The sequence below is a fragment of the Fundulus heteroclitus genome, chromosome 6 (assembly GCF_011125445.2).
Source record: "Fundulus heteroclitus isolate FHET01 chromosome 6, MU-UCD_Fhet_4.1, whole genome shotgun sequence".
Taxonomy (NCBI): domain Eukaryota; kingdom Metazoa; phylum Chordata; class Actinopteri; order Cyprinodontiformes; family Fundulidae; genus Fundulus; species Fundulus heteroclitus.
Window position 1 is genome coordinate 6,382,181 of NC_046366.1, and position 19,441 is coordinate 6,401,621.

The 19,441-nt window shown below is 40.3% G+C and overlaps 1 protein-coding gene across 4 annotated transcripts; it reads right to left on the reverse strand.

Annotated features, from left to right (window-relative positions):
• Positions 1–572: 572 nt before the first annotated feature.
• LOC105925279 (angiopoietin-related protein 3) lies at positions 573–19,337 on the reverse strand. 4 transcript variants are annotated; one of them, XM_036137936.1, is made up of 8 exons: positions 19,030–19,337; positions 10,437–10,872; positions 8,916–9,026; positions 8,420–8,537; positions 4,664–4,780; positions 4,253–4,348; positions 1,452–1,724; positions 573–1,356 (listed from the first exon to the last, which is right to left on the reverse strand). In XM_036137936.1, coding segments are annotated over exons 1-8 (1,374 nt in total). In that variant the 5' UTR covers positions 19,032–19,337; the 3' UTR covers positions 573–1,135. The 4 variants fall into 4 exon arrangements, with proteins under 4 accessions (XP_035993829.1, XP_035993828.1, XP_035993827.1 ...); XM_036137935.1 differs by lacking the exon at positions 19,030–19,337 and having other exon boundaries at positions 4,664–4,777; positions 10,437–11,483; XM_036137934.1 differs by lacking the exon at positions 19,030–19,337 and having other exon boundaries at positions 10,437–11,475.
• Positions 19,338–19,441: the final 104 nt, after the last annotated feature.

Here is a 19,441-nt window from a genome sequence, read left to right on the forward strand (position 1 = left end):
ACAAAATGTAAAACCCCCAAAATGAAAGAGGTGCACTTTATTTATCCCATGACTAGTTTTTTTATTTATTTTGCTTACATTGTCAAAAAAAAACTAGATTTTTTTTTACATTAAATTAGATATAGTAACATAAGAGATGGAAATGTGTGGAATAATGAATGCTGCAAAGACATTTTTCAGCAAATCTTGAAAGCTGTGTTGAAGAATAACAAGTTTAGATTTGACAAAAACTTAGGGTCTACAAGCAAAATGTTTTTAGGCACATATTTAAAAATGATGTTGCTTTTTACTAAAGCAATGTAAAACAGCATTTTGCCAACATTTACTCAGGTGTAACACAGGTGGACCAGTTCAGTACTTATCCTCGTCTTCTGCAGCATAATAGCAGATATAAGTACTGAAATGACCTGTCTGTGCATTGTGTTGAACACCATTAGACATTTTTCTATTATTAACCTTTTAAACAGAACTATTCCCCCCATGAAGGCCGGCTCAGCATCTACAACAACAAGTTGAAGAAACCCCTCTAACAACATTTGATTTCCCTTTGGGATTAATAAAGGATTCTTGAATGGAATTGAATTGAATTTATTTTTTAAACATATTACAGCAGCTGTTCTGTATAACACATTCTAAGTTTACATTAACTATTTGTTCACGAGTGCTGAGACGTTTCTGCTAAAGTAAACCGTTGCGCTACAACAATATGACCAGTGGAGGATGAAGAGACGTTTAACGACAGCATGAAAAACTGATGTGTTAAAACACTTTTTCTTGGCCTAAATGTTTGAAAGTCTATCAAAGGTGATGTCTAACATGACATCTTCAGTATTCAGTCATGAATCTATTACCTCATGCTATAAAAGCATCTTTACAAAAAGGCTCTAATGCCCTGAAACGCGACACGGCCGTTAAGGCCCCGAGTGGCACACTGGACTGTTATTTTTAACACAACAACACATTGCTTGTGTAACCGGATTTAATATGCTGCTACTGAGACATGTTCATTCTCCTCCAAATCCCTGAAACCACGGCTAACCAAATGAGGCTCTGACTGAAAGGGCTTTCCTAAAAGGGGCCGCTGTCTCATTACCATTCAGAATGAGCGCAACAATCAGAGATAGCAGGCGTCGCATCAGAGACGGACAGTGGCATCAGAGGGGGCTGATGCTGGGGAGATGGGGCTGATGGAGTCCGCAGGACGGATGGAGATCTGGGTGAACGTGAAGGAGTAAAATGGCTTTGGTCCTGACTTCCACTGGATCCCTCTCCTTCGCTCTGAGCGCCCATTGGCTCTCGTGCGCAAGTATCTCTCGTTAAGGTTGGTGTCTCCACAGGACCTGAACCACCACCCACCTTAAAATGGAAGAGATCATGTGTTGTGCAGAAATTACGACCAGACAGGTACTTACTAAACTTATTTTTTGTCAGGTGGTATATGTCTGCTTTACCTGATTGGGGGTGGGCACATCTGGATGCCCAGCGGCTGCCGTTGTCTCTGTCCTTGGTGGAAAACACCACGCCTGTGTGGTTGTTCATGGGGTTGGGCAGACTTCCAGACAGATGAATGAGTTGTATGGCATAACTCCTCTCTGGACCTTCCAGGTGAAATCTGTATTCCATAAAGTGTCGGTTCTGCTTCCAGTCTTCCAGTTGGATGTGAAGGACATAGTTGCCCTGAGAGGCCAGAGAGTAGGTTTTCTTGAGGCCGAGCCAAAACTCCCCTGTGAGAGGAGGAGAGATAGCATGTTGGCTGCATACTGAAAAGCTGACAAGCAGACATACAGACGTGCAGAAACAGTAGATCTCATAATTGTACCCAAAACTGCATCATGGTTGTAAATGTGCACACTGTTAAACTAATGCCTTGTTGAACCATCTGCTGATTAACTTTCAGCATTATTTTAGCATCCTACTGCCTGGCTTGGCAAAATGTGCCAACTTTTCCTGGCAAAGGCTCTCCAAATCCATCAGACTGTGAGGACTTTATATTTCTACAAGGCCTCTAGATCCTTTGTTGATATGGATGCAAGCTTGGACTTACTCCATCTTTGTAGCTAATTGTTTTAGGTGGAAAATGATTGCTATTTTGAACTGTTTATAACTCCATCTAAAGAAAAATAATCACAGCCAGGACTAAATGCTGAAGAAAATTATTTAAATTTTTAATCCTACAACTTTGCCCAGATAAAATGGGAATACAGGAGATTGTTGTTACATGTAGAACACAGCTAGAACGTTTGGAAATATCCAGTTTTTGTTGTTCCATATTTGCTCTTTCTTACTGATGACTGTTTTCATTTGGCCAAGACGCATACACACAATGCTGTGGACCATTATTTGCAGTCTTCCCCAGACTGATACCTTTCTGCAATGAGGTATTTTTGATTCTTTGCATCCAGTGTGATAACCATGGATTTGGAAAGAATATGCACATAAGTGAATGGCAGGAAAATCCAACAACCTGATGTTAGGCTGCAAAAGTTGAACAAATGAGACACAAATGAGACACGCCTTATGAAACATCAAATCATGTCACATCTATAAAGTGCATGTGCTGCTTATGCTACGCCCTGTTTTGTATCTAGAATGTGTATTAGGATAAAGCACGAACCTACGGTCACATTGTTTCCCAGCTTGTGTTTAATGTGAAAAAATGTGTGTACATTGTTCTAACATGAAGAAATGAGTACATGTAGTAGTGCATCAGTATCTGTTCCATGTTTTGTATAGTAGCTACATGTGTATTGTGATTAAGGATGTAATCTCTAAAAGGGTGTTGTAACAAGAGCTGTCACTTAAATTTTTTTAAATAAAAAAAAAAGACCAACTGCTGCCTCAGTAGTTGGTTAAGTATTAGCTGAAATAATCAGAAGGGATATCTGGCCACCAGCAGAGTTCAGTTTACAGAGCTAAATCTTCATCAGTGTAAACAGAGAATCTGCAGAGCACAACATGACAATAAATAACTAAATAATTATTATGATAAGTCATTACTGTAACATGTAACATTCATTACTGTAACATTACTGTAACATTCTATTTCTTTGGCGGCTATGAGTATACATGGTCTCTGGGAGTTGTGATGCTCATGCCATGGAATATTTCTTCACTTTTTCAAATGTGTATGAAGGTAACAATGAAGCATTATTTTTCTTTAACTGTTGTAAGACATTAACAAGCCAGGCAGATACACCGTTAATGCGATGATGGATAAAATCTGCTAATGGTCTACTGCATCAAATTACTTTAAATGATGTTAAGACCTTATTTTTTCCCACACTCACTTATGACCTGCCCATCTTGGGCTGAAAGTTAAATGTTTATGAGTTTTCCTTAGTAGTCAAACAATTATTTGTTAAATTAATCAAAGAATAGGTCAGACTTTGAACACAGACCACACTGCATGTCAAATTGAATAAATATGAATCAGTGCAGACAGAACATCTGCCTAGCATAGCATGGGATTAGGTGATGTTTTTTGCTGCAAGGTTTCTGCAACATATGTGCCAAATATAGAATCCCAGAGCTGTGAAACTAATGTTACAGTGTTTATCAGTACAACCAAAACATCTGTGGCATCAGTCTGACTTAGCTTAATATCATTTTAGTGTCATTTCTGCAGGAGGGGGACAGTGGAGCATTATATATCTTAAGCTGCAGGTCTTTGCATTACATTGACAAGCAAATATATGTGACCCAAATGTCATGGAAATGACCAAGTATTAACACTGCTTAATCTAATTCTGTACTATGCAGTCATTCTGTCTTCACTAATGAAGATTCTCTCACATCAGCAAATGCTTGAAGTGTTTAAAATGGCAACAGACTTCGCCTTATTTTCTGATTTATTCAGGAATATTTTTCCATTTGCTGGCATTCATAGATTCTGATTAGAGCATACAATTCGTACTTCAAGATGATTGGTAAAATGATTATTGAGTGTGGCATAAACTAACTTTCTCAGTTCTTAGCAGCACATTGTGATTTCTACACCCTTTTTCCTGAAATATGCAATATATGTAATATAGATGCATCTTAAGCAACACAGACTTCATATGCATAACCGAACCTGATTTTTCTCTAAATCTGTTTCCTTTTGTCACATTTATACCAATATAAAACATGTTTTAAATACAACAGGAAACATAGCAGAACAAGAATCAGTATAAGAGCAGCTTTAAACGTTTCATGGTATGAGACAGATCCCCGGAGTTAGTTCACAGCATCAGATAATTAATTAGTCTCTCACATTGCAAATCTCCAAATCCATCTTCATACTTTTCCCATGGTTGATCAAAATTCATTGAACCATCTTTCCTCTGCTGGATAACCGTTGCACCATGGCCTAAAGACAAAAAAAAGATCAGAAATTCTACATTAAAACAAATTACAGAAGCTGTCTTTGAGCCTCAGCAAATATATGTAATGTACAAACACAAATGCATAATAAACCTTTAAATATTTTTTTATTAGCAGACAGCTTTATTAAAGCTTTTAAACAACACATGTTACTGATCCTGACATTAAGGCTTGCATTAAAAACTTGAGTTGAGCAGACAAGGAATCAACATTAATAACTAATAAGTGGTTTATCCGAACACTTATGGCTCCAAAATCAATCTATGCTGTGGTGTAAGTAGAAATGTGGCTCATATCGTACCTCTGCTCATATCACAAAAGACCATGAAGGGCTCTGACCCATTTGGTCTGATGGTATAGGTTCCGTCTGCCCGTTCCCCTCTTTCAAACAGCTCGCTGCAGTCTGACGGGAAATCTGCTGTAAAGAAAACAAACAAAAAAAGGCAGGAAAAAAATATAACCAAGGTTCAATGAAGGGGGGTGGGGGTGGGATACCAAAAGAATATGTCATAAAAATCTGATGTTTATTTTTATTTTTTCCTTCCCTGATGTTGCACATGACGCAAAGAGGAGGATGGCATATTCACACTGACATTGTTGTTGTCAGGGTACTATTTGTGACATCTGACTGTGACAATGGAATCGTTTTCTCATAAATGTTCAGTAGCACACAGGCACGTTTGTAATTATATAGAAAATCAGCAGAAAAGGGAAATTTTTCTGACTCACAATGTGATGAGAAAAACCACAGCTGCTATTGTTTTGCTTGTCTGAAATGCAAAACAGTAAAATAAAACTCTTCAATCAGGTTAAAATTCAACAGCCACCTTTTTTAGATGAAATGTTGTGCTTCTGCCCTTGAATCCGATCTGATCATCGTTCTCAGATGACATTCCAGGCTGACATCACTGATCTAGATGCTATGGACTGCTATGGATGCCATGTTACGATCCCCAAGTGTTTGATTATTTTCAGATTCCTGGGGACCTGTCAGCTTTTAACTATTTGTATTGTTGATTAGTCTGTAGATTGTTTCGTTCTTCTTCTTTCCTGTCATTTAGTATTCTGTCCATTATGGATTTGTATATAGTTCTGCTGGATTATCGTGTCCTTGTGCTCTTAGCTGCTGTATTCAGTTCAGTCTTTAATAGGTTTCTAGTTAGAGTCTCTTTATTTATGGCAGGTTTTGTGGTCCTGTTAGGTTCTATCTTCCTCCTGGTCTCTGTCATTTGATTCCTTTCCCTCAGCTCATTGCCAGAATATCATTCACCAGTGCTAATTGTCTGTCTCTTCTCCTATTTAAACTGACAGTTCCTCTCACTCTTGGTCGGGTCCTCTGTTGCGCTACCCTTATTCAGGTTCTTGTCATCGCCTACCCTGCCAGTAAATTTAGCCATTTGCGTCATAAAATATTATTACTTCACTCCATCATGCGACTCCCAAGCTCTTGCCTGTACTTCGGTCCTGCTACAACAACACCAAACTTGACATGCTATGAATTTTATCCACATATATGAAGGGACGAAACATACACAACATTCTCATAAATTTATTTTTGATATATATTAATACATGTATTTGGCAGATATGCCAGCATACGTTAAGTTTAAACATGGGTAGAGGTTGTAGAAGTCCAATGTACTCTACTACTCATTGTCACTTTGTTGAGAGGTAATATGTCACTGAATAGGAGGAAGAATATAGCTGTTTGTGCTGTGTTCTGTACGCTCATTTAGAGCAGTGGCTGTTTGGTTGAATTATTGCAGGGAAATAAGTGATGAGAGAACTATGTGCAGCATCACTTGCAGCTCTGCTGAGGAGCATGAATGAGCTTCAGCAGAAATAGGATTAGTTCCTTTAATTGATTCTTCTGAGCTTTTAACCCGCACCTCCCACAAGGCATATAGGATTTACCAAGGTTGGCAGCCTGATGGAAGACTTTAAATGACGTAGGGATGGTCTACAATCTAAACTATACACAAAGGGACTGTGGTTATTGCTTGCAATGCTAACTGCACCGTGGCTTTATTCATGGCATAAAAAGAACATTCTGACACATATTGTGTAATTATTAATCATGAAAAAATAAAGACAAATTGGGAAGGCTTGTAGCTCTCATTGGGTATGGTTTATGCATATCAGCTTGTGTAAAACTCATACCACATACAACACTTAATGTTTTAAATAAAACCAGGGTAAATCTGAAAATATTAGCATAAGCTTAGATTTTTCATATAGGTATTTGACCTGGTTTGTGAATCCAAAATACCTGGAATGGAGCATCTTCACTGATAATAGTGAAATTAAAGGTCCAATTAAGGATCTTGGAAATGCAGCCCTTTGCTGTGAATCCATTTCCATAAAACATTTTACAGACTATGCCAGATTGCATGCTCTAAAGTCAGCCAGTAGATCTTCTTTAGTTATATTATCAGCTGATCTGGAGGTATACACATTATCTGTGCTGTCGTATATTCACTTCTGCACTGCTGCTGTCCTACTCACAAAGACCATCAGAATATTTCCTTACCGGAAACCATGCTGATCAACTAGTTATTCTGGGCATTTTCAACCCCTCTTTCTGCTGATCTATCCTGCCTGCCTGAAGTCCTCCATCAATGTGACTGTTCCCAATAAAATAACCATCACTTGCCTCAGTGACTACTGTCTTATTAATCTGACCCCTGACTCATCTGCAGCATCCCAACACCTATGTCAGGATGCTATTGGGGGACCAAAGCTCAGCCTTCAACACAGTTCTCCCAGCATGCTGGCCCTGAAGCTCCACAGCTTGGGGTTATCTCCACCGCTCAGCTACAGTATCAGTGACTTCCTCACCAACAGGCCCCAGGATGTGAGGATTGGGAAATGCACATCTGCTCCACTGCTCCTCAACACTGGAACGCCACAGGGTTGTGTCCTAAGCCTTGCTCTCTTCATCCTCTCCACACGCAACTGCTCTGCTATCTGCCCACAAACATGGTTGTGAAGGTTGTGGAAGACACCACTGTGATGGGTCTCATATCCAACAATGATGAGACCCACTACAGAGAAGAGGTCCACGATCTGACACAGTGGCGCCCCAGGAGTAACCTGATCCTGAAACCAGCAAAATAAAGGAGGTAATAATTCACGTCTCCGCTGACTTTCTCCTGGACTGTAAACACCTTCCACCGGGTGAAGAAGGCCCAACAACAGTTCTTCTTTCTCACGAAATTGAAACAGACTGGACTTTCTACTCAGCTTCTCATAAACTTTGACAGAGCTACAATCAAAAGCATTTTGTGTTCCAGCGTGAAAGTGTGGTATGATGGCTGCACAGCACAGGAAAGGAAGGATTTAACACAGGTGGTGAGGTCAGCACAGGGGATTGTAGGATGCTGTCTACAAGATCCAGACACAGCCTATGCTGCACAAGTACAGAGAAGGGCCAGCCGCATTGCCACAGATCCCACCCACCCGAGTAACAAGTTTGTCCCACTTGCATCAGGGAAACAATTCAGTATCATTAAATCAAAAACTATTAGACTTAAAAACTGTTTCTTTCCCTAAGCTGTCAGGGCTAACGCCCCCGGATGAAAAACAGAAAACAACCAGCCCAGTTCATAGTCTGTTACATGTTACAAACACACCACTGGTTCCACAGGTTCTTGATCTGAAGAGAATTATTAACATTGTCTCTCACATGCAAACCTGTATTCACTCACTTCAATTTCTGAGGAGAGGTCTGTTTGGAGAGCCATGCAGATTGCACAGTTCTGTAACATGAAGGTTTAAATTTATTGCTCAGTATTGCAGACTGCTAGTTGTCTTTTTGACTTGAAAATGAGTCTATTAGCTGCTAAGGACTAGTCACATACGTTAAGCCTCTCAGGGAGTGTTGTTTGTCAATGCAATGAACTGAAAAAAAGACTTTGGAAAGATTATGTCTTGTTGTGTCTGCATGTTATTTGTAATTTGTGTGCATTCTGAGCCAGTGTCTGTCTCATCGAGAATTTCAATATGGCAACACAATAAAGATTCTTGATTCTTAAATCTTTATAGTTATTCATCTTACGCATCACTGCTGTGCTTCTGGTGCCTGAGGTCAGATAGGGGGAGGGTGTTGGTGGTTCAAACTTGGAGATCTCTGGCTTCTTCTCAAAGGTCTCCTGAGCTGATGTACTGGCTGCTAGCTGCGGTCATTAAGGTAGAAAAACACTTGTGTTTTTAGTCATTGCTGGCAAATCAACTCATAATGAATTGAGGGTTCCCGTTAGGCAAAATCATATTTCTATGATGTACTTTCAAATATGAATTTGCAGATGTCAATATCATAAAAATGTAACAGGACTGAGATCATTGCAGGAAAGCTATCGGTATTTTTCAAAGGTAATCTACGTGGTGCGACACAGCAACACAGCTAGATTACAATTACTTTTCCGAACATATTAACTTTTAGATTTGTTGTCTCTTTTGTGACAACAAATCTCATACAATATAACAGAATACTACTGAGATGCAAGAGTTAAATGACCAAACCCTGGCGCAGAGGGGATATTTGAAACGTTTACCTTTTCCTCCAGAACCTTGATCTTCATCGTCTGGTGGTCCAGACTCCTGCCTTGTTCCTTCATAGCTTCCATCAGGTTACCAATGCTCTGCTCCTGTTGCTGGATTACTTCCTGTTCAAACAGTGGATCACAGCTACAGCTACAGTTAATAGATTCCTCTGAACATGTGCTACAGGAACTTTACTAAGGGAAGAGAAAAAATGAGCTGAGGATAAGAAAAAGAAAGAGCTTGTGTAAGTCACTGGGCATTCATAATGAACATTCAGACACTTTCAAAATGCAACGAAAAAGTAACTGTGAAAGGGAACTGGTGGATTTTCACCTTGTTTGGCCCTGACAGAAGTCCAGTCTGTCTCTGATCAGAGAATGCACTGTAAGAGCCACCTGATTGTGTTGACACCAATACTGCAAGACACGCAAGTTGTCAACGTTGCCAACTTAGTAATTTTGTGGCTATATTTAGTGAGTATTCAGACCTCTCTGGTCACTCCTTTAAAAAAAGACACTAAGGCCTTTAATTTTCCACACACTAAGGCCTTTAATTTTCCAAAAGCCCTCAGAGACAGTCCAGTCCTCCCACAGCAGTGCATGTGAGATGTAAATTAATCAATTAGAGACAGATGTTACATTTTCTGTTTAGAATTACATCATTTTACTAAATCACTGCAGATCCATTGTTTCATATTTAGATGGGTAATGTAGATAATGAACAAAATAATATATATATATATATATATATATATATATATATATATATATATATATATATAAAGATGTATTGTGTAAATTGGGTGTTAACATCATAGCAAATTCAGTAGCTGTTTTCCTAACTGAAGAGTTGCCACCAGTGCACGTTATTAGGTCAAAGAAAAGGCGAAACATTAGAGGAAAAGAGACATGCCGATAATTAGAGTCAGTGCAAGTGAAGCTGCTCCACTAATTAGCTGAGTGGAGCAGAGCTGAAGGTGGGACACAGCGAGCCTGACTAAGGACTGAAAACAGACAGACAGGATGTATGACAATTGGAAAGTCTACATCCTGTCAGGCATACACACAAAGACGGCTCATTCCATAGCCCTAGCTGCCTAACTATTAACATAAAATGCTAAACATAGGTTAAAATGTAACTCTGTGATCATTTTGACCACACAATCAAAATGTTTCACAATGACTGTTCTTACTCACAAACATGATGTGCCCTATATTCCTAATGCACATTATTATTTACTGCTTTTAAAGGGAAGACTTGAAAGTATATAAAAAAATCTTATAATAATCTTATATTGTTATGAGCAGGTCAAAGCTTTATCTGGCCAGTGTCTCTGATTTAGCTCCATACTGTGAACAAAGCTAAATACAGAATGACTGTTGATTTTGCTGGCTACATTTTTTTTTTTTGTTTTGTTCTTTGTGCAACATAGAGAGTGTCGGTTTGCTGGGAGTTTAGGGTTTAATGCCAAATCATCAGAATAACATTTCAGAAGCTGACGGTATTAAAGTTATCTGGTACAGGTCACTCACTCTGAGGCTGTTGATCTCTGCTACCCGGGTGATCGTCACTGGGCCCACAGACAGGCTGCTCAGTTTCTCCGCCAGGCTTTCCACTTTGTTCAAAAGTTGGCTTTTCTCCTGCAGGAGGCTCTCCATCTTGGAGCTGATCTTTTCGGACAGCTCCTTGATTTCTTCATTGTGTGTGTTTAGCACAACAGCAGTTTCTTTCAGCTCCTCCTCCCCCTCCTTGATCTCACCGGCCAGCGCCGACAGCTGGCTGAAGGAGCGGTCAAAAATGTTCAGCTTCTGGAAGATGGTGGTGATCTGTCCCTTTGTCTTTTGCACAAACTCCCGCATGCTCTGGCCAAGCTGTAGGAGGCCGTTGGACAGGAGATGCACATCATCCAGAGGAGCGAACAGGGAGCTTGTTGCAGGTGGAGCCTCGGGGTGCAGGACTGGAGGCTCCCTGGTGTCACATAAGACAGGGACAGAGGCAACAACCAGGAAAAATATGAGAGAAGTTGGTGTTATTCTCATGTTTTCCCCTGCTGTTTGTCCGAGATGTCAAGGTATCAGCTGTTTCGTCGGACAAAGAGCCACTGGGTGAAAATGCATTGCTGTATCCCCTGTCTGGGATCAGGTCAATAATTAATCCTGATCAATATACTGCATTTAAGTTGAGCAAAACAGTTAATGATTGAAATGTCTTTGATATTCTTCTTGGTGTGATTTGTGGAAGAAAGAAGATTCTAACAACTAAAAGCAGAAAAGAAATAACATGTTTTTTCCACTAAATATCCATTTCAATCAACTGCAGATAGCTGCCTGGGTGTGTTAGGCAAACAGCAGGCTTGTTACAATAGCTGTTCTTTTTGTTTTTTTGCTGTGGGAACTGTTTTTTTTAATGTATTTACACTTCTTGAACTGCTTTTCTCCGTCGGGACAGCTAGTGAAGGGTTTTCATGCTGTTGTCGTGGAGCTGGTTTCATTATTTTTGCTTATTTTAATTTCGTTGACCCAGTTTTAAATTTCAATGAAGTAACAAGGCCACCAAGGCTTTGCAATGCATACAATGTTTCCTGTCTGTCCTGATAAATTTGAATCAAAGGAAAAATCATACTAAAACAATTAGTTCTATTTATAAAGCAAATGGCTCTGAAAATACAAAGCCCAAGATGGAAAAGTATGTACATTTTTCTTAGGCATTCAGGTTTAGCATGTAAATCACATCATTGTTACATTAAAAGTAAAACTTTATCCTTGCTTTTCCCGTTCATGAATCGTATCCTTCTTTACCAATTAACTGATCAAATACAAAGACCAGTGCTTGGGGTCATCATCCTGCTCTAAAGTGGTGAAATGCTCCATCACAGATTTCTTCAGTTTTTGCTTTTTTGTCACAATTATATGTTTTAGATAATCAAATTAATGTTAATGTCAAACAAAGATGACCTGAATAAAAATAATTTTCAAAGAATTCCCTGATCCAGCAATACTTTCTGAGGGCTCTCTAGATTTTTAAGAATGTTTACCATTAAAGGTTGAAAGACCAAAGTTCTTAATTTGAGCTGAATTTTGTCAGCATTTAGCACTTCTCTTGTTTTACTCACCAATGAAACTGCTTTTAACACTAAGCACAAACCTTTTAACAGCTCTGGGGTAGCATAGGGTCATTCACAGTGTTGTGAGTCAAGAGCAGTTTGAAATGTGCTGTAGAGTAAGACATGCGTGTGTGTTTGAGTGTGTGCCTACATGTATGTCTATCGTTGTGAGGACCAAACCTGACAGTAGACCAACGTTGTGTGGACAATTGGCATTGGGAGGACATTTTGCAAGGTCCACACAATGCAAATTGGGCAAATGCTTAGGTTTAGCGCTAAAATGTGAAATGAAGCTGAAGGCGCAAGTTCAATTGAAGAAACTCATCGCCTGCCTCCATTCAATCAGAGTCCGATACGCCTCTGATGTGAGCCAATCAGCTACGAACCGCACCTCCATGAAGCCAATCAGCATCCCACGCTCATCTTAAAAGCAACTTCAAATCCTCGTCTCAGCCTGCTAACCAGCAAGCGCAAACGGATTGCATGTTGGATTTCGAATCAGATGTCCGATTCAACCCACCCCCAACCCCTTCTTCACCATCATAGCTGAGTTCATCTAGCTTCCAAGACGTTCCTCCATCCTCAACCCATCAGAGTGTTTTCTCCCTTCAGTCGCCTGTTATTGGTCCGGCAGAAGACCACCATGTTGGGCCCGGTTCTGCCAGAGGTTTCTTCCCAAAGGGGAGTTTTTCCTCTCCACAGTCGCTTCAAGCTTGCTCATCATGGACAGTTCATGCAACCTGTGTTTATCAAGTTGGACATCTATCTTAAACAGATCACCATATGGACTGAACAAACTTCTTCTATCTCCACTCCACCACCAGTTTCAGACCCGGGGGGAACATACCTGTTCTCATACATCTACTTATGCATATTAAAGTATAATTCAGCATTAATGTTCCTGCCGAGGTCTGAGCGCCAAAGACTTAAAATATTGTATCAATAAAATCCTTCTAATTGCCATTTCTTTCTCTGTGAGTTTTTCAGATTGAATTGAGTTTAGGTTCAGTTTAGGGTTAGGTATTCACTTGGGACCTTAGGTTTAGGGTTAGGGCACGGAGAGCAATAGAAAATTAATGGAAGGTCCACACAATGATGTAGATACCATGATGTGTGTGTGTGTTTAAGATGTATGTGGTCTGATGAAATCTGCTATATGTTTACAATTTCAAGAAATAATTAAATTGAATCTTGCGGCCAATCATGCGGGGCCATTGACACTTAAAAAACATCTTTGTCAAAATGCTGGTACTTGAAAGACTTGGTGTTTACTGACGTGGCACTTGTTACCAAAAGTTGGAAAATCACTGAACTACATTAGTACCATTCCCCTCCAATGCATCTGGACTAAAAATCTTGGTCATTGCTTTTGTACACCTACTTCTACATGTAATGATTGGTTTCAGTGTGTGCTCCATGACAAGACTGTTTCAGCGGGCCAACAAGCTTTCTCGACGGTTATGGTTACAGCTGATATGTACTTGAAGAAGATGCCAGCTGGGACAGACATCTGAGCGAACTGAAAAACTTCTTCAAATTCCTTCATCTGTTATGTGTTACTGTAGTTCTTCTGCAAAATGCAATTCCTCCTCAGAGACTGCCTGTGCTCGCTTCTCCTGTAAATACTTACTGTTCAAGAAGCAAAAGGATCATGCAGTCGCGTAGAATAACTGACAGCTTTTTCAATATGTCTGGGTAACTGAATAAGGCTTAGATTTCCTTAAAGAACTTTGTAATATGCAAAAAGTTCCTGTGTTTCTTGCTAAAAGAAGAACCTTCCTCCCTCTAACTGTAGTGACCAGGCCCAGTACCCAAAATGCTCATCAGGTAAGGAAAATTAGCCCCAAACACACAGGCTGCTAAAAATCTATAGCTTTCTGACAGCTCATCTGTTGTGTTTTAATACCATTTAATATCATTCCTAACTGGATTTATGCCTCACATCTCCTAAATATGACCGACCTCTAAATCTTTCTCTGAGACTGCCCTTGAGAAGATTTCTGCAGTTTGGCCAAACTAGCAGCAGCATGTGGTCAGTCCGTCAGCAGTTTTTTGGTCCAATAAAGGCTTTTCCTCCCTCTGATCAAACCGCAGTCCCTCTCACAGTCCCTTTTCTGCTGGTAATGGAAAAAGGGGGATCTTTTACTAATCCTTTTTCCATTCATGGCAGGGCAAATGACTTAAATTGCAGTTCATTACTCAACATTTCATGGGCATTGCTCTGTTTGTTTTGCTTCTGACTGAAGTATCCACTGAGAAGTTTGTGGGTTGGAGTTGATGGGAAATGCAGTTCCTATAGGACTTTTGGGCCCCAACAGAAATGGTGAAACTAAATGGACAGTGAGATTTCCAAGAAACAGATATGAAAAAGTCAAAGGACTCATCAGCAACTTTACTGGAATCTGGACATCTCTTTTTAGTTGTCTTAGGAGAGCACATTTGCAGCTCCCCTTCAATAAAACTTCAATAAAGTCAAGATGTTGATCACAATGATGCTTTATTACGAGTGAGAGGGAAGGAAAAAAGAAATAACAGCTATAAACTTGGAAAACGTAAGTGCAAAAAGGTCAAAAGAGCTGTTGTGTGTGCATAACATCTTACCACTAACTACATCCACATGTGCCTGGAGTACCTTTAAAAGCTACTGACATTACACACAGTTCAGAAACCTGAAAACAATAAGCAAGAAGGCCTCCATTTATCTATTCTGCACAGAAGTAGAGCCAAGCTCTCTGGGCACGAGGTCTCCTCCCAGATGGACCCGTGTTCTATCAGTTTACTTTTCTTCTAGCAGAGAAGGTACACTCCTATGTAGCAGTGTTGTAGTACTCGAGTCCGAGACTCGAACTCGAGTCCGAGTCATTAGCTAAATTTAGAGACTCGTGACTTGACTTGGACTTGAGCACTGATGACTCGAACTTGGACTCGGACTCCTACATTCAGATCATTCTGACTCAGAAATTGAGAAAAAGACTCGACTTTTTTTTATATCATTAGGCTATAATTTTAATATGTCATTAGAATATTATTTGGTGTATGATTTTAATATCTAAATGTCGTACCGCGCACGTGACGTCACCATCTCATGAGCAACGCCCCTTGCTGCTAAGGTTGGGCAAACAGTGTGAGAGCGCACGTTGCAACCAGCCGTTACACATGCAACATATACAAGGATATCACCGACTTTACAGCTGTTAAACTTTCACAAGAGGATGTCCAGGCGCCCATTTTACTGGTAGAACTGTGGAATAACATACCAACGTTCAGCTCAAACGATGGCTTGAGTGTCGAGGGCTCGGAAAGACGGGCCGAGTTGATAGGAAGGTAAGTCGTTGTTTTTCTCCTGCTTGGTGTTCATGCCGTCATCGGCCGTTTTTTTTTTTTTTTTCTGTTTGTAGTCACCGTCCAGGAATCGGTATAAATTTTCCGGCCCGCCGAACAATTTAGTCCGGTCCGGTGGCCAAATGCATTATCATTATCCAACGGCTATATCTCCTCGCTGCATCGACCGATCCACACCAGATTTGTTGTGAGTCATGGGGGAACACTGCCGAACGCGTTTGTGGGAATCGCCCGGTGGATGAGCGAGGAAAATGCGTAACAGCATCTGCGGTGGCGGGCGGACACCGCCCGCCGGCCGGCACCGCAGCGGTGTGCGAACCCCGCCCGCCGGCCGGCACCCCAGCAGTGGCCAATAGGCCGGAGCACGCTTGGCTGCGAGGGCCGTTCGACGCCGCTTGCGGCTTTAACATCCTTCATATGCGGCCTATCAGCGTACCTCGAGTCGCTGTTGCACGTTCCATAACAACAATGTTTAAAAACCATGGTTAGGAGACGTCTTAGACTTGGAAAAAGCGGTAGTTTTACCGAGTAAAACCAAGGGTAACTACAGCGAAAGAGTTATTAGTGCAATGGAATGTTACTGCTTCATGTCATACATCACACGTCAATAGTGACTCGACTCGGACTTGACTCGGATGAGTAGTGGACTCGACTCGGACTCGACTCGGATTTTTTTTTTAATGACTTGGACTTAACTCGGACTTGAACACTGGTGACTCGAACCTGGACTCGGACTCGAGGCATAGTGACTTGACTACAACACTGCTATGTAGTAAGAAAAGGAAAGGACCATGCAGAAATATTTTAGTAAAAAGTGCAAAAGGGTCTTGGATGGTGTCAGGATGCATTAAGGCCAACAGTGGTCTGCAAACGTTTTTCACTGCAATCACCAAGTTTAAAGTACTCAGGGTTCATAACATTAATGTTTTTCTTTTTTTAATTAAAATTGAAAAAAAAAAAAAACCTCATTGGGAACTCTTTTGGCTATGTAATAATGAGCTCGGTTTGGCTCAGAATAACTAGAAATAAACGCCACGGGCAATTAATAATAAAGTTAGTAATTTTACTAGAGCAAATGACTTATTTAATTCGACTTCAAAAAGGTCTGGGACAGAAACGATGGCAGAAATAGCATGTTTATTTGGCTGCTGAGTGAGACTGTTTAGGTGGTATTCTGCAGTACTCTGCACTTTTCTTTTGTTTTTCCTTAAAATATGAAAACTACCAACAAATAGAGTTACAAAAAATGTATAAATAACAAAGTTGGTAATTTTAATCAAAATTGCAAAGTCTGGGCACTGCGTCGAATAAGGGTCTCAGAAAGGTTTACAGTTTCATAAGGTTTGGGGTGGAATCTTTTCTGTTTTGCAGGTCAGGAAAATCTTTAATGATTGGTTGTGACCAAGTCTGCTTTGATGTCTGTGGCCCTACTTGCTATGACATTAAAAGGAAAGTAAAAAAAATAAAAACATGGCTAAAAGAGAACAAAAAAGGCTTCATGTTGGTACATTTTCCATTTAGGGTAAACCTGTATTTTAAAACCTCATTAATACATTTATAAAAAGTCTCCATCTCTATCAGCTCCATTTGTTGTTTGATCAGAATGTTACCAATCCTGACCAAACAATTATTACAAGGGCTGCAAACGGCCACATTTAGCCACACTTTGAGCACCCCTGGCTCAGATGACCTGCATTCATCTGAATGTACCTTGGTGGAGTGGAGACTTGTGAAAGTTTGGATATATTCAGGCTTGAATCCACACAAGGCTCTTTCAGTAAGAAGTCCATAGGCTGTCACTGGGAGCCCTGCTTTCCTCCCACTCCCCTCAAACCTGACTGTTAGGTTATTTGGAGATTTAAATTTGATCCTAGGCGGGAGTGTTCATGTCACCTGTAGAACCCTCACCCACACCACCCTGAGAAAGCTCTTATCTTTAGATGTCAGATTGTGGAGAAATGAGAACATTTTCAGAGCAGTGGAAAGCTAAGACTTATTTAGAGAGAAGCCTCCATTATTTGATTTAAATATTTACAAGAACAAGTAGGTGATCTTAAAATGCAAAATGTAAAATATGAGAAATTGTACTGCGCCAAAAGCAGGTGTGGAAAATGTTACATTTATTTTTGTTTCATATTTGATATGTTAACAGCAGAAATTATCTGACTCAGAGAAACAAATAATAGCCATTTATTTTCTTATTTCTAGACAAGCACCTAATTCTGCGAGCTACGCACACTGTGATCATAGGAGGTGCTGTTTCTTCTCCACACCTTGACTTCATTTACTCTATTCACACACTCCTATTATCCTATTATTATTGGAAGCCAAGGTGTTCAGAAGAAACAGCGCCACCTGGAGCCACAGCAAATAATTGTTGCAGGAATAGGTGCTCACTTTTAGAATCATGAAAAAAAAGCTCTATTCTTTTCATTTCTCTGAGCCAGAAATGTTATTTTTTTATTATCTTAATATAAGAAAGGAAAATGACACCTTTTCCTCATTTGGTTTTTGTCAAAAAAATTTTTTTAAAACGATTCGTATTTGAACGTCACATTTTGGGTTTTAAAACAAAAGTCAGTACTGGTTTATCATCTCTAGTTTCTGATGAGAACGTCCAACTGTGAGAATATGCATGGACCATTTCAGCTGATATTAGTTTACGTCCATGGGATACAACGGCACGTCATTAATCGTCTACTCCTTCATGTAAAAATGCTGTAAAGTTTGTTGTGCTGCAACAGCGACGCTAGCACATTTTCCTGGGACTGGTTTAACAGTAAATATGGTCATAAGGTTGACCGTTGTGTCTCTGCATTTGTCCTGTAATGTAAATATCAGCAGAGATAAACTCCAGCCCCAGTTTGCCAGCACAAAACAAAGCATATGCAACTAAAACCAAATATTTACATACACCTTCTAAAAAAACACATTCTTATTTCCGACTTGGAGCATAAAATTAGACTAAACTTTTTTCCTGTCTTAGGTCAGTTGGAATGATCAAAAATGATATCAAATTCCAAAAAAATAATGACACATATGCACACATGCTCTCAGAATTTGGTGGATGCCCAAGCTTTAACTTCCTGGCTGATGTCTTGAGGGGTTGCTTCGATACATCCACATAATATTTATTCCTCATGCGGCCATCCATTTTAGGAGCTCTACCAGACCCCCTACAGTAGAAACCACGCAGCATTATTCCGCCACCACCATACTTAACAGTTGGGATGCCGCCCTTAGTCTTTCAGGTTGGCACTAATGCCAAACATTAAAATTTTAGTTTGGTCTTTTGAGCTGTAATCTGGCTTTGTATGTTGCTTTTGGAGCGATGGCTTCTTCCTCACAGGGTGGCCTTTCCGCCCATGTCTGTATAGGACTTGTTTGTCCTACCAGCTTCAGCCAGCAGCTTCTGTTATTTCTGTTTTGGGGTTGAATGCATAGTAATTTTAGTGAATGCTAACGAATGACCTTGAAGAAAGCGATAAAATTCTCTCTCCCCTATACTGGTGTTTGGCAAATAGAAGCAATGTTAGCAATCCTAAAGGACCTCGAACAGCAACGGTTTAGCTATATTTAATGTCAACTATGTGCATCTATCTATTTCTGTACAGGTCGAGCAATCTTGAAGCATGTGTAACAGACCCCCTGGCATTATAAAGAGCTGGGCAAAGCCTTACATTGGCACGGTGGTGTTGACGGTGTTGCCTCAGAGGAGAATGTTGGTAGCATGCTGAAAGATAATCCATTAACAATGAGAGGTATGCCAACAAAGAATTAGCCCCCATGGATGACATCAAGCCCTCTGATCACCCCCACTCTGCACACAATTATACAGGAGACGGCGCACAGTGGATAAGGGTTTCCCATCTCGGTTTGCTGGTCAGTTGGTTGGTTACTCATGTTGTCCTTTTGATTCTGGTCAGCACACAACTTTCCTCACGTTTTGCCACACGAATCAAACCTTGACAGACTGTCCCTTTTTCCTCCCCGGCTGTATTTCTAGACTTGGCTGCTGTCTGGTGGAGTGGGTGTGGTCCAGTGAGTCTATGCCTTCCTCTCAATCAGTCACTCTTGCTGGACCGGAGGCAA

Coding starts and splice junctions, on each gene's coding strand:
- LOC105925279 (XM_036137934.1), bottom strand. CDS start 10,943: ATGAGAATAACACCAACTTCTCTCATATTTTTCCTGGTTGTTGCCTCT. Junction 9,027..10,436: donor CAGAGATCAACAGCCTCAGA/GTGAGTGACCTG, acceptor CTGTTTGAACAG/GAAGTAATCCAGCAACAGGA. Junction 1,725..4,252: donor TGGATTTGGAGATTTGCAAT/GTGAGAGACTAA, acceptor CTCCTCTCACAG/GGGAGTTTTGGCTCGGCCTC.